Source organism: Schistocerca nitens, chromosome 5 (genome assembly GCF_023898315.1).
Source record: "Schistocerca nitens isolate TAMUIC-IGC-003100 chromosome 5, iqSchNite1.1, whole genome shotgun sequence".
Taxonomy (NCBI): Eukaryota; Metazoa; Arthropoda; class Insecta; order Orthoptera; family Acrididae; genus Schistocerca; species Schistocerca nitens.
This window is the reverse complement of record NC_064618.1, coordinates 200,037,229-200,052,122: the sequence shown is the minus strand read 5'-3', so window position 1 is coordinate 200,052,122 and position 14,894 is coordinate 200,037,229. Positions and strand designations below refer to the sequence as shown.

Genomic DNA, 14,894 nt, shown 5'->3' with positions numbered 1-14,894 from the left:
AACACGTGAGGCAATACTAACCTTACAACTTATCTTAGAAGAAAGATTAAGAAAAGGCAAACCTACGTTTCTAGCATTTGTAGACTTAGAGAAAGCTTTTGACAACGTTAAGTGGAATACTCTCTTTCAAATTCTGAAGGTGGCAGGGGTAAAATACAGGGAGCGAAAGGCTATTTACAATTTGTACAGAAACCAGATGGCAGTTATAAGAGTCGAGGGGCATGAAAGGGAAGCAGTGGTTGGGAAAGGAGTGAGACAGAGTTTTAGCCTCTCCCCGATGTTATTCAATCTGTATATTGAGCAAGCAGTAAAGGAAACAAAAGAAAAATTCGGAGTAGGTATTAAAATTCATGGAGAAGAAGTAAAAACTTTGAGGTTCGCCGATGACATTGTAATTCTGTCAGAGACAGCAAAGGACTTGGAAGAGCAGTTGAACGGAATGGACAGTGTCTTGAAAGGAGGATATAAGATGAACATCAACAAAAGCAAAACGAGGATAATGGAATGTAGTCAAATTAAATCGGGTGATGCTGAGGGGATTAGATTAGGAAATGAGACACTTAAAGTAGTAAAGGAGTTTTGCTATTTAGGGAGTAAAATAACTGATGATGGTCGAAGTAGAGAGGATATAAAATGTAGACTGGCAATGGCAAGGAAAGCGTTTCTGAAGAAGAGAAATTTGTTAACATCGAGTATAGATTTAAGTGTCAGGAAGTCGTTTCTGAAAGTATTTGTATGGAGTGTAGCCATGTATGGAAGTGAAACATGGACGATAACCAGTTTGGACAATAAGAGAATAGAAGCTTTCGAAATGTGGTGCTACAGAAGAATGCTGAAGATAAGGTGGGTAGATCACGTAACTAATGAGGAGGTATTGAATAGGATTGGGGAGAAGAGGAGTTTGTGGCACAACTTGACTAGAAGAAGGGATCGGTTGGTAGGACATGTTTTGAGGCATCAAGGGATCACAAATTTAGCATTGGAGGGCAGCGTGGAGGGTAAAAATCGTAGGGGGAGACCAAGAGATGAATACACTAAGCAGATTCAGAAGGATGTAGGTTGCAGTAGGTACTGGGAGATGAAGAAGCTTGCACAGGATAGAGTAGCATGGAGAGCTGCATCAAACCAGTCTCAGGACTGAAGACCACAACAACAACAACAGGCTTAAAGGGGACTGTTCACTGAAAACCAGAAGCGTTGGGTTGTCCATAGGCCCACACAAAAACAAACTAGCTTTTGAAGTCATCCTTTGACGAGCTAGAGCACACAAAGACACACATATTCCCAACATGCATGCACATTACAATGCTCCTAAATGGTGCCAGCTAGACAGACAGTGCCAGTGCTATTTTACGAGAGTTGGGCTGTTTGTCATGGGGGGTAGAGTCAGGTGGGGTGTGTAGAGTGAGAAGGAGGCGGGAGTCAGGGAGAGAGACTGGGGCTGGGTCTGGCAGCTCGGACGAAGGCCGGTTTGATGACTAGGAATGTGGAAGGGAGGGGTGGCAGGTACAGTTGTAGCAGCCAGTGGAAAGTGGCACGTTCTGAAGGCGAGATGTGGATGAGGATAAGAGGAGGTGACAGGATAGAGAGAGGGGAAACTGTTAGGTGAAGGGTGCATGGATAGTGGATTATCTGAGATTGAGGCCAGGACAATTATGAGAGTGAAGGATGTGTTGTAATGATAACTCCCAAGTTCAGATAAGCTGATGGTGAAGGGAAGCATCCAGATGGCTTGGATGTAGAAGCACTGAAATTGAGCATGTTGTGCTCAGCTGCATGTTGTGCCACTGGGCGGTCAACTTGGCCCTTGACAACAGTTTTGTGGTGGCCATTCATCCTGGTGGACAACTGGTTGGTAGTCATACCAAAATAAGAGACTATGCAGTGTTTGCAGCAGGATTGGTGTATGACATAGCTGCTTACACACGGGGCCTGGCATCTGAGGGGGTAGGATAAGCCTGCGGCACGACTTGGGTAAGAGTTGCTGGGTGGGTGTATTGCACAGGTCTTGCACCTTGGTCTGCCACAGGGATATGGCCCCTGTGGCAAGGGGTCGGGAGTGGTGGTGGCATAGGAATGGACTAGAATGTTGTAGAGGCTGGGTGGCTGATGGAAGGATCTTGGGCATGATGTTCCTCATTTCAGGGCAGGGTGACATATAATCAAAGTCCTGGCAAAGGATATAGTTCAGTTGTTCCAGTCCAGAGTGATTTGGGTGATGAGGGGGAATTCCTTTGCAGCAGATTCTTGGGGGTGGCCGGAGGATTGGGAGTGTGTGAAGATATGCACAGAAAACCTCTTTGTGGTCTGGGTTTGAGGGGTACTGCTTATCTGTAAATGCCTTTGTGAGGCCTTCAGATTACTGGGCAAGGGAGTGCTTATCACTGCAGATATGTCATCCACAGGTAGCTATGCTCTATTGTACTTGTAAAAAATTGAAAATTATACTTTAAATTACGTGTTAAACTGTATATCTTCTTATGCCTGTCTGGCATTCTCAGAGGAAGGCAAGAACATTCTTGGAAGTACATATTGAAGGAAAAAAACTGTAACAGCTCTATAGTACACTTACTGGAACATTTATGTTCAACTGCTTTTGCTATAAAAGTAATTGCCAACATATGGATATAAAAATTGGTAAGTTAATATATGTCACACAGTTTCATTTACTGGTGTCATACAAGATAATATTCAGGCATAACTCCATACCAGGCAAATGCTTTTTATTATACAAAAAAAAGTAACTAGAATAAAGTAAGTAAGATTTAATACTCTGTCGGTTACGAGATTCTTTGAGACAGAGTGTGAATTATGATTGTGGAAGGCTAGAAAAGGAATCAGTCATGCCCTTAAAAGGAACCACTCTAGCCTTGACCTTAATTGATTTAGGATGTGTGAATGGAGAACTGAACTGTCATCTGTGCGAATACAGGACCGGTGTTTTACCACTGTGCCACCTCACTCTGTGGGCTCCCCTCTCTCTTTTGACTATTGCAATTAATCTTAAAACTTGTGGTCGAAATAGCAGAAGTTGAAATTTTCATTTGAACACTTGTCAAAGGCGTGGTAACGCATTGCTGCATTTATCACACTATGGTTAACTTGGCTGTATAATCATTAGATTTTTTTGTAAGGTTCCCAGCAGTTGACGAGATAGCAAATTCAGAAACATTTGTAAATAAAATGAAAAAAAAAAAGGGATGGTTAAGTAATAGAAAGGGACACATATTTGTGGTTGAAAGATGTTTATTTTAATAAATAAAATTGGATTTACTTGTGAATGGCGACCTCACAGAAAAGAAATAAATAAAAACAGTTTTGACATTAACAGTTCATCAGCATACTTCACATAGGCCTGCAGTAAAGTGACCAGTACATTGGAGATGAACACAGTGAACTACCGTACTAAGTGACCATCACATGTGGATACTCAATTTCAAAATCTGAAAGCACACTAATTTAATGAAAATTGTAAATTAAACTTCATTAAATGATTCTGTAATCATTGGAAAGAGTTAAAAAAACTATCGAGTGTTTTCTGTTTGGTTTCTTATTAGCACGAGAAATTAATTTAAATGGGTTTTAGTTCACTGCAGCACATTGTGACTCACTGCGAAACATAATGTTTCGGCTCGCTTCAGTGTCTAACCCCCATCTGGCAGTCTGCGAATGGATATCACCAGCAAATAAAGAATAAAGATAGCATAAAATTCAAAGTCTTTCACACTCTGTGCAGCCAATGGGTGGCACAATATTCTGTCTCCAGTACTCCTTGCTGACCTCACTGCCAAGACTGCGACTGAGACACAAAACATCTTACAGCACTGCTGCATCTACTTATAAAGTGTCACGGATGCCACATTGCCTTGTTCATTACAATGAAAATTATTATACCGCAGCCATTTTCATTTTGCAGATAAAACAGTAAAACTCTCCATGTATGAAGAAATATAGCTATCTTTCTTGCAGTCATTTGTCACCTACAAACCACATTAGAATTCTATTGGCTCTCTTGTTACTGACAAAATTCATATTGAAACCTTTTTGCAAATTGTTATATTCAATGAAAACATGTTTAAAATTAATAAAACAATTATGTGGCCAGTAATTCCAAATCTTCTTTCAACAGTCTTCTACCTGGTGGCCACAAAACTCCTAAATTCACCATACTCAAGTGGTAAAAGCCTTTTTAATGGTTGATTTAAATTAATTAAACGTTACTTTTAAAACACTGAATATTTAATGTCACTGAGTCAGGAAACAGATAATTGATGTGCCAACACTGCTCTGATTTCATAATACTGAGGAGAAGTGTATATTTTGGCTTAATTTGCTTAGTCGCAAAATATTTTTTTGCTTGTAATATTGGTGAATTAAAACATTGCACTCACATGCCATAATATAAACAGATACATTTTATTTTCTTAGCATTTCAGGTTGTCATGCAGTGAATTTGATAAGTAAATTACAATTATTAAATTTGCTATAATTTGCATAGTCTTTTACATATAAAAATATTATAAGTGGTGATGAACTTGTCTCATCAATGTATTCAGTTTGGGAACTTTGGAATTAATGTAGTGTTTCTGGATCGTGTGATTACTAAATATCCATGATTTTGCTTGTGTCTATCTAGTTTATGAGTGTAAAACAAGTATCACTAAAGGCATATGTTGGACACATCTTCTGCTTACAATAAGTTAAGAAGGAATACTATTTTTAAAGCAGAAAGAAGATAGTTTTTAATTATGAACAGATCTATATAACTCACAATAGGCATCTTTCTAGCATACAGCATAACAGAAACAGATATTGCCTCCGCGATCACCATGGTAATTAATATCAATTTATTTCTGAATAATGTGTGTGTCTGTTTTAATAGATTACCAACAGATTCATAATGCAATTTTTTATATTTTTTATTGTGTTAAAGCAAATAGTTTTGTCTGTCACTCAGTACTTTGCTTTCGTTTATTAATGTTGTATAATGCTGGACCAATTCCACATGTAGGTGCAAAATATTCATTATATTGAAATCTGATGTAAGTAAAGCATCTAGTTCCATCCTTGAACCTCTTGCAGGCAAAAAACTAGGCATACTAATAGGTGCACATTGCATTTAGTGTCTTATGAAGTTTGTTGTGAAGAAATTTGAATAGAATAGTAGCTTTCATAAATATAACAGTAAAAACAACTCAACCTTATTATAGCTCACCGAGGAGCAAAGTATGCAGCCATGAAACTTATTTGACCACTTCCCTTGTGAATTCATGCTGTCACACTGTTAAAACATTATTAAAATCAAATTAAAATCATTTCTGCTTGAGAACTTCATCTACTCCACAGATGAATTTCTGAGCATATAATATCTGTGTTTAAATATAGTAAGGAATGTAAATAATTTAGGAATAAAGAAGATCGGTCACTGAATAGCACAAGCATTGAGTTGTGGACAGGTTCACACAAAAGAGAATGTAAACTTTCCAAAGATTTTTGTGAACTGGTGTAACAGTGTGCATTTATAACTGTGCATATAAATATATATCTAAAAACAAAGATGATGTGACTTACCAAACGAAAGCACTGGCAGGTTGATAGACACACAAACAAACACAAACATACACACAAAATTCAAGCTTTCGCAACCAACGGTTGCTTCATCAGGAAAGAGGGAAGGAGAGGGAAAGACTAAAGGATGTGGGTTTTAAGGGAGAGGGTCAGGAGTCATTCCAATCCCGGGAGCGGAAAGACTTACCTTAGGGGGAAAAAAGGACAGTTATACACTCGCGCGCACACACACACATATCCATCCGCACATACACAGACACAAGCAATTTGTATGTCTATCAACCTGCCAGCGCTTTTGTTTGGTAAGTCACATCATCTTAGTTTTTAGATATATTTTTCCCATGTGTAATGTTTCCCTCTATTATATTCATATCATTATTCTGTGCATATAAAGAAATATACTTCTAGATTTATTTTACATTTGTGTGATTGCTTGTCACCTTTTCTGTGATATGTGTTTCATGAAGTTTGAAGGTTTGAACATTGTCAGGCTGCAGAACTGCATGAATGTTGCATGTGTATCAGAAGTGATGTCAGGGTACAACAGATAAAATAATATTACACTGCCATTTGACTGTGTCACAAACTATCAAATAACTTTTACAAACAAATCCAATTTTTAGAAGCAGCTGAAGTTGGTGGGAATAAATAGCTGCATCCATTATGGATAAAATACAATAAATAAATCACTAGAAACAGACAGAATTCGTGTTAGATTTTGAATTGATTGTGTTGTGTGATTAACTTTTCCCATAGCTTGAATTTCTCATACAGTGGACAGTCCCAGGTGACTGGAGGAAGAATTGGGATGAAAAAGCATTGACCAAAACCTGCATTAAATCATATTTGTCATTAACTGATCTGTTGACAATTATTATGCTTATCAGCATTTTTCTGTGAACTGCACCTTTTATATGCTTTTTCATAATCATCACTTCTACTGAACATGTGTTAAAATTTTTATAGATTCTAGAATTGTACTGTTGCAAATAAATAAATAAATATGGTTGATGAAAATTATGTTAATTCTGTTATTTGTAGCCAGCCTGGCGGCACATTCCTGATGAAGAAAGGCAGTCTATGATTGCTTATCGGGCATCAGATGTTCGTTTTAGTTGGGCTCAGCATGCAGGAGATGAAACTTCATGGCCAAGGACATGTGGCTATATTAGAGAGGGGGAAGGTAAGACAAAAGGATAATGAAGCTGCTAAATGGCTGACGTCATGTAAGTCACATAATCATATATGCAATACAAGTATTTCCTTTACTGCTTGCTCAATATACAGATTGAATAGCATTGGGGAGAGGCTACAACCCTGTCACACTCCCTTTCCAACCACTGCTTCCCTTTCATGCCGCTCAACTCTTATAACCGCTATCTGGTTTCTGTACAAATTATAAATAGCCTTTTGCTCCCTGTATTTTACCCCTGCAACCTTCAGAATTTGAAAGAGAGTATTCCAGTCAACATTGGCAAAAGCTTTCTCTAAGTCTACAAATGCTAGAAACGTAGGTTTGCCTTTCCTTAAGCTTTCTTCTAAGATAAGGCGTAAGGTCAGTATTGCCTTACGTGTTCCAACATTTCTACGGAATCGAAACTGATCTTCCCCGAGGTCGAATTCTACCAGTTTTTCCATTTGTCTATAAAGAATTCGCATTAGTATTTTTCAGCTGTGACTTATTAAACTGATATTTCGGTAATTTTCACATCTCTCAACACCTGCTTTCTTTGGGATTGGAATTATTATATTCTTCTTGAAGTCTGAGGGAATTTCGCCTGTCTCCAACATCTTCCTCACCAGATGGTAGAGTTTTGTCAGGACTGGCTCTCCCAAGGCTGTCAGTAGTTCTAATGGAATGTTGTCTACTCCTGGGGCCTTGTTTCGACTTAGGTCTTTCAGTGCTCTGTCAAACTCTTCACGCAGTATCATGTCTCCCATTTCATCTACATCCTCTTCCATTTCCATAATATTGTCCTCAAGAACATCGCCCCTGTATAGACCCTCTATATACTGCTTCCACCTTTTTGCTTTCCCTTCTTTCCTTAGGACTGGGTTTCCAACTGAGCTCTTGGTATTGATACAAGTGGTTCTCTTCTCTCCAAAGGTCTCTTTAATTTTCCTGTAGGCAGTATCTATCTTACCCCTAGTGAGATAAGCCTCTACATCCTTACATTTGTCCTCTAGCCATGCCTGCTTAGCCATTTTGCACTTCCTGTTGACCTCATTTTTGAGACGTTTGTATTCCTTTTTGCTTGCTTCATTTACTGCATTTTTATATTTTCTCCTTTCATCAATTCAATTATGTTAAAAAGGTTTTAACTTTGTCATTTCCAACTAGGGTGCAGGGGAACAGTAGCACAGCCTTAGAGAACATTTTTATTCATTCTTCATTACGAGATGGGCATACTGTTAGTAAAAGGGTGGATGGCGTTCAGACCATGATGCACAAATTTTAACACTAAAATGCTGTTGTACTCAATCAAATGTCACATATAATTACAAACTGTGTAGGAAAGTTAACCCAACGGCAATAGAGCTTCTTAAACATCATCAAGGAACAAGAGTGGCATGGTGAATATTGTGCCAATAATATAGATGACAAATATAATCCTTTCCTTAACACATTTCTCATGCTCTTTGAGAGTTGCTTTCCATTAGAACATTTTAAACGGGGTACTAGCAGTAAAAGGCAGCCTGGATGGCTGACTAGTGGGATAAGGATATCATATAGAACATAGTTGGAATTATATAAAAATGTAAGAAGTAGTTACGATCAAGCTCCAGTAGTCCATTACAAACAGTACTGTAAGGTGCTTAAAAATGTTATTAGGAAGGCAAAGAATTTGTGGTATGCAAATAGAATAGCTAATGCACAGGATAAAATTAAAACCATGTGGGCAGTTGTGAAGAAAGTGTCTGGTCAGCAGCACAAGGTCGATGATATAAAGTCAGTTCATAGTAAAAATATTTCTGTTACTGATAAATCAGATATATGTACAGTGTTTAACAACCATTTTCTGAGCATTGCTGGTGAATTAAATCAAAATTTAGTTTCTAAAGGGAATCATATAACTCTCTAGGGAAACGTCTTTCCGAGATTGATGTGTGAAATACTCCTCTGTGATACAGACAAGTGGGAGATTGAGTCAATAATTAAGTCACTGAAGACCAAGGACTCTCATGGATATGATGGAGTGCCTATTAGAATGTTAAAGTACTGTGCTGCACATGTTAGCTCTGTATTTAGCCATATTTGTAAGTTTTCCTTTAGGAATGGTCACTTTCCTGAATGGTTAAAATACTCAGTAGTAAAGCCGCTTCACAAAAAGGGAGAAATGGATAATGTAGACAATTTTAGACCTATTGCTATGCCATCAGTGTTTGCTAAAGTTATTGAAAAGACTGTGTATGTAAGGATAATTGATCATTTTATGTCACACAATTTGCTATCAAATGCACAGTTCTGCCTTAGTAGCCGTTTAACAACTGAAAATGCTATATTCGCTTTTCTCTGTGAGGTACTGGATGGGCTAAACAAAAGGTTTTGAATGTTAGGCATATTTTTTTATTTAACTAAGGTGTTTGATTGTGTTGATAACAATATATTGCTTCATAAGTTGGACCATTATGGAATACAGGGAGTAGCTGACAATTGGTTCACCTCTTACTTCAGCAACATACAGCAAAAGGTCATTATTCACAGTGTTGAGAATGGCTGTGATGTGGGTCTGAGTGGGGTGCAGTCAAATGGGGGGTGCCCTAGGGATCAATGTTGGGGCCACTCCAGTTCCTTATTTATATAAATGGTATGCCCTCTAGTTTTATGGGTAACTCTAAAATATTTCTGTTTGCTGATGACAAGGAAGTAGTGAAGGATGTTGTGTGCAACATTGGTTCGGTTTCAAATAGTGCAGTTCATGATGTAAGTTCATGGCTTGTAGAAAATAAACTAACGCTGAAACACAGTAAGACTCAGTTTTTACAGTTTCTAACACACAATTCAACAAAATCTGGCGTTTTAATTTCACAGAATAGGCATATGATTAGTGAAATTGAACAGTTCAATTTTCTAGGTGTTCAGATACATAGTAAACTGTCATGGAAAGCCCACGTTCAGAATCTTGTTCAAAGACTTGTTGCTGCCATTTTTACTATTCAAACAATATCTGAAGTAAGTGATCGTTCAACATGAAAATTAGTCTACTTTGCTTATTTTCATTCGCTTATGTCGAATGGTATTGTATTTTTGGGTAACTCTTCCCATTCCAAACGGATATTTTTGGCTCAGAAATGCGTGGTTCGGGCAGTAAGTGGTGTAAGTTCGCGCACCTCTTGTCGATCCCTGTTTACTAGCCTGGGTATTTTGACATTGCCCTCTCAATATATATGTATTCTTTACTATCATTTCCTGTTAACAATATCAGCTTATTCCCAAGAATCAGCAGTTTTTACTCAGTTAATTGTCAGCAGAAATCAAACCTGCATTTGGATCGGACTTCCTTAAGTCTTGTGCAGAAAGGTGTGCAGTATATTGCTGCATCCATTTTCCCTTAAGCTGCCACAAGAATTCAAAAATCTTAGCAGTAATCCACGTGCTTTCAAATCAAAACTGAAGAGTTTCCTCATGCGTCACTCCTTCTATTCTGTCAAGGAATTCCTAAAAAAATAAAGCTTATTCTTGTTGTATTGTTGATTACATTTACTTAAACTTATGGCTTGACATTTTTTGGGTTCATAAACATTTTATTTTGATCTGTTATTGCTTTTACATTGTAATTTCATGTACTGACATGTTCCATGACCTTGGAGATTTGCTCCTCAATTTAGTTCTATGGAACTTGACGTGTAAATAAATAAATAAAAAAAACAACAAATAAATTATGTTAGATTGTGTGTAGAAGCACATAAATGCTTTGTTTAAAGTATTAAGGAAAAAGAGCAAATACGTTATGAAGGTGATGTGGTATCTATACGGGAAGGTTGCCGCTAAAGCCATAATGTTTAAATTTAACAAGTGTAACTTTATGGCCCAGACAATCAAAGGCCTCAACAAGTTTTTGGAATATACAGGCAACATAATTTTTGTTGTTTGGTTCTACCAATACTTCGTATATAAATAAAGTTAGACAAAGATAATAATCTATATTCACAAAACTTTCTGAAAAGATGAGAAGGAACTAGGCCATAATTAGAGTTATCTGCTCATTCCTTTTTTTACAATATTGTGTTAACTATAGCATGTATGAAATATGCCCTGAATCAATGATACTACAAAAATAACTCGAGAGTGGTCCTATCAAGTCTGCACTGTATTATAATATTTTGCTAGAGGCATCAGCATCTTATTGTTGTTGTTGTTGTTGTGGTCTTCAGTCCGGAGACTTTTTTGATGCAGCAACACTCCATGCTACTTTATCCTGTGCATGCCTCTTCATCTCCAAATAACTATTGCAACCTAAATCCTTCTGAATCTGCTTAGTGTATTCATATCTTGGTATCCCTGACAGTTTTTACCCTCCACGCTTCCCTCCAGTACTAAATTGATGATCCCTTGATCGTCCATGTCTCACTTCCATATGTGGCTATATTTCATACAAATACTTTCAGAAAATACTTCCTGATCCTTAAATGTATACTTGATATTAACAAATTTCTCTTCTTCAGAAACACTTTTCTTGCCATAGCCAGTCTACATTGTATGTTCTCTCTACTTCGACCATATCAATTATTTTGCTCCCCAAATAGCAAAACTCATTTACTGCTTTAAGTGTCTTACTTCGTAATCTAATACCTTCAGCATCACTTGATTTAATTACCTACATTCCATTATCCTCATTTTGCTTTTGTTTATGTTCATCTTATGTCCTCCTTTCAAGACAAGGCCCCTTCCGTTCACGTGCTCTTCCAGGCTCTTTGCTGTCTCTGACAGAATTACAGGGTCATCAGCAAACTTCAAACTTTTTATTTCTTCTCTGTGTTGTTGTTGTGGTCTTCAGTCCTGAGACTGGTTTGATGCAGCTCTCCATGCTACTCTATCCTGTGCAAGCTTCTTCATCTCCCAGTACCTACTGCAATCTATATCCTTCTGAATCTGCTTAGTGTATTGATCTCTTGGTCTCCCTCTATGATTTTTACCCTCCACGCTGCCCTCCAATGCTAAATTTGTGATCCTTTGATGCCTCAAAACATGTCCTACCAACTGATCCCTTCTTCTAGTCAAGTTGTGCCACAAACTTCTCTTCTCCCCAATCCTATTCAATACCTCCTCATTAGTTACGTGATCTACCCACCTTATCTTCAGCATTCTTCTGTAGCACCACATTTCGAAAGCTTCTATTCTCTTCTTGTCCAAACTGGTTATCGTCCATGTTTCACTTCCATACATGGCTACACTCCATACAAATACTTTCAGAAACGACTTCCTGACACTTAAATCTATACTCGATGTTAACAAATTTCTCTTCTTCAGAAACGATTTCCTTGCCATTGCCAGTCTACATTTTATATCCTCTCTACTTCGACCATCATCAGTTATTTTATTCCCTAAATAGCAAAACTCCTTTACTACTTTAAGTGTCTCATTTCCTAATCTAATCCCCTCAGCATCACCCGATTTAATTTGACTACATTCCATTATCCTCGTTTTGCTTTTGTTGATGTTCATCTTATATCCTCCTTTCAAGACACTGTCCATTCCGTTCAACTGCTCTTCCAAGTCCTTTGCTGTCTCTGACAGAATTACAATGTCATCGGCGAACCTCAAAGTTTTTACTTCTTCTCCATGAATTTTAATACCTACTCCGAATTTTTCTTTTGTTTCCTTTACTGCTTGCTCAATATACAGATTGAATAACATCGGGGAGAGGCTACAACCCTGTCTCACTCCTTTCCCAACCACTGCTTCCCTTTCATGCCCCTCGACTCTTATAACTGCCATCTGGTTTCTGTACAAATTGTAAATAGCCTTTCGCTCCCTGTATTTTACCCCTGCCACCTTCAGAATTTGAAAGAGAGTATTCCAGTTAACGTTGTCAAAAGCTTTCTCTAAGTCTACAAATGCTAGAAATGTAGGTTTGCCTTTTCTTAATCTTTCTTCTAAGATAAGTCGTAAGGTTAGTATTGCCTCACGTGTTCCAACATTTCTACGGAATCCAAACTGATCTTCCCCGAGGTCCGCTTCTACCAGTTTTTCCATTCGTCTGTAAAGAATTCGTGTTAGTATTTTGCAGCTGTGACTTATTAAACTGATAGTTCGGTAATTTTCACATCTGTCAACACCTGCTTTCTTTGGGATTGGAATTATTATATTCTTCTTGAAGTCTGTGGGTATTTCCCCTGTCTCATACATCTTGCTCACCAGATGGTAGAGTTTTGTCATGACTGGCTCTCCCAAGGCCATCAGTAGTTCTAATGGAATGTTGTCTACTCCCGCGGCCTTGTTTCGACTCAGGTCTTTCAGTGCTCTGTCAAACTCTTCACGCAGTGTCTTATCTCCCATTTCATCTTCATCTACATCCTCTTCCATTTCCATAATACTGTCCTCAAGTACATCGCCCTTGTATAAACCCTCTATATACTCCTTCCACCTTTCTGCCTTCCCTTCTTTGCTTAGAACTGGGTTGCCATCTGAGCTGTTGATATTCATACAAGTGGTTCTCTTCTCTCCAAAGGTCTCTCTAATTTTCCTGTAGGAAGTATCTATCTTACCCCTAGTGAGACAAGCCTCTAGATCCTTACATTTGTCCTCTAGCCATCCCGGCTTAGCCATTTTGCACTTTCTGTCGATCTCATTTTTGAGACGTTTGTATTCCCTTTTGCCTGCTTCATTTACTGCATTTTTTATATTTTCTCCTTTCATCAATTAAATTCAATATTTCTTCTGTTACCCAAAGATTTCTACACTCCTGGAAATTGAAATAAGAACACCGTGAATTCATTGTCCCAGGAAGGGGAAACTTTATTGACACATTCCTGGGGTCAGATACATCACATGATCACACTGACAGAACCACAGGCACATAGACACAGGCAACAGAGCATGCACAATGTCGGCACTAGTACAGTGTATATCCACCTTTCGCAGCAATGCAGGCTGCTATTCTCCCATGGAGACGATCGTAGAGATGCTGGATGTAGTCCTGTGGAACGGCTTGCCATGCCATTTCCACCTGGCGCCTCAGTTGGACCAGCGTTCATGCTGGACGTGCAGACCGCGTGAGACGACGCTTCATCCAGTCCCAAATATGCTCAATGGAGGACAGATCCGGAGATCTTGCTGGCCAGGGTAGTTGACTTACACCTTCTAGAGCACGTTGGGTGGCACGGGATACATGCGGACGTGCATTGTCCTGTTGGAACAGCAAGTTCCCTTGCCGGTCTAGGAATGGTAGAACGATGGGTTCGATGATGGTTTGGATGTACCGTGCACTATTCAGTGTCCCCTCGACGATCACCAGTGATGTACGGCCAGTGTAGGAGATCGCTCCCCACACCATGATGCCAGGTGTTGGCCCTGTGTGCCTCGGTCGTATGCAGTCCTGATTGTGGCGCTCACCTGCACGGCGCCAAACACGCATACGACCATCATTGGCACCAAGGCAGAAGCGACTCTCATCGCTGAAGACGACACGTCTCCATTCGTCCCTCCATTCACGCCTGTCGCGACACCACTGGAGGCGGGCTGCACGATGTTGGGGCGTGAGCGGAAGACGGCCTAACGGTGTGCGGGACCGTAGCCCAGCTTCATGGAGACGGTTGCGAATCGTCCTCGCCGATACCCCAGGAGTAACAGTGTCCCTAATTTGCTGGGAAGTGGCGGTGCAATCCCCTACGGCACTGCGTAGGATCCTATGGTCTTGGCGTGCATCCGTGCGTCGCTGCGGTCCGGTCCCAGGTCGACGGGCACGTGCACCTTCCGCCGACCACTGGCGACAACATCGATGTACTGTGGAGACCTCACGCCCCACGTGTTGAGCAATTCGGCGGTACGTCCACCCGGCCTCCCGCACGCCCACTATACGCCCTCGCTCAAAGTCCGTCAACTGCACATACGGTTCACATCCACGCTGTCGCGGCATGCTACCAGTGTTAAAGACTGCGATGGAGCTCCGTATGCCACGGCAAACTGGCTGACACCGACGGCGGCGGTGCACAAATGCTGCGCAGCTAGCGCCATTCGACGGCCAACACCGCGGTTCCTGGTGTGTCCGCTGTGCCGTGCATGTGATCATTGCTTGTACAGCCCTCTCGCAGTGTCCGGAGCAAGTATGGTGGGTCTGACACACCGGTGTCAATGTGTTCCTTTTTTCCATTTCCAGGAGTGT

At 39.7% G+C, this 14,894-nt stretch overlaps 1 protein-coding gene across 1 annotated transcript in view; it reads left to right on the top strand.

Moving 5' to 3' along the window:
* The window catches only part of LOC126259719 (ADAM 17-like protease), a 138,448-nt gene that overhangs the window by 56,170 nt on the left and 67,384 nt on the right, over positions 1 to 14,894 (top strand). Inside the window, exon 5 of the mRNA XM_049956697.1 lies at positions 6,610 to 6,751. Coding sequence (XP_049812654.1) covers positions 6,610 to 6,751 — 142 coding nt within the window. The remainder of the gene's footprint in view (positions 1 to 6,609; positions 6,752 to 14,894) is intronic.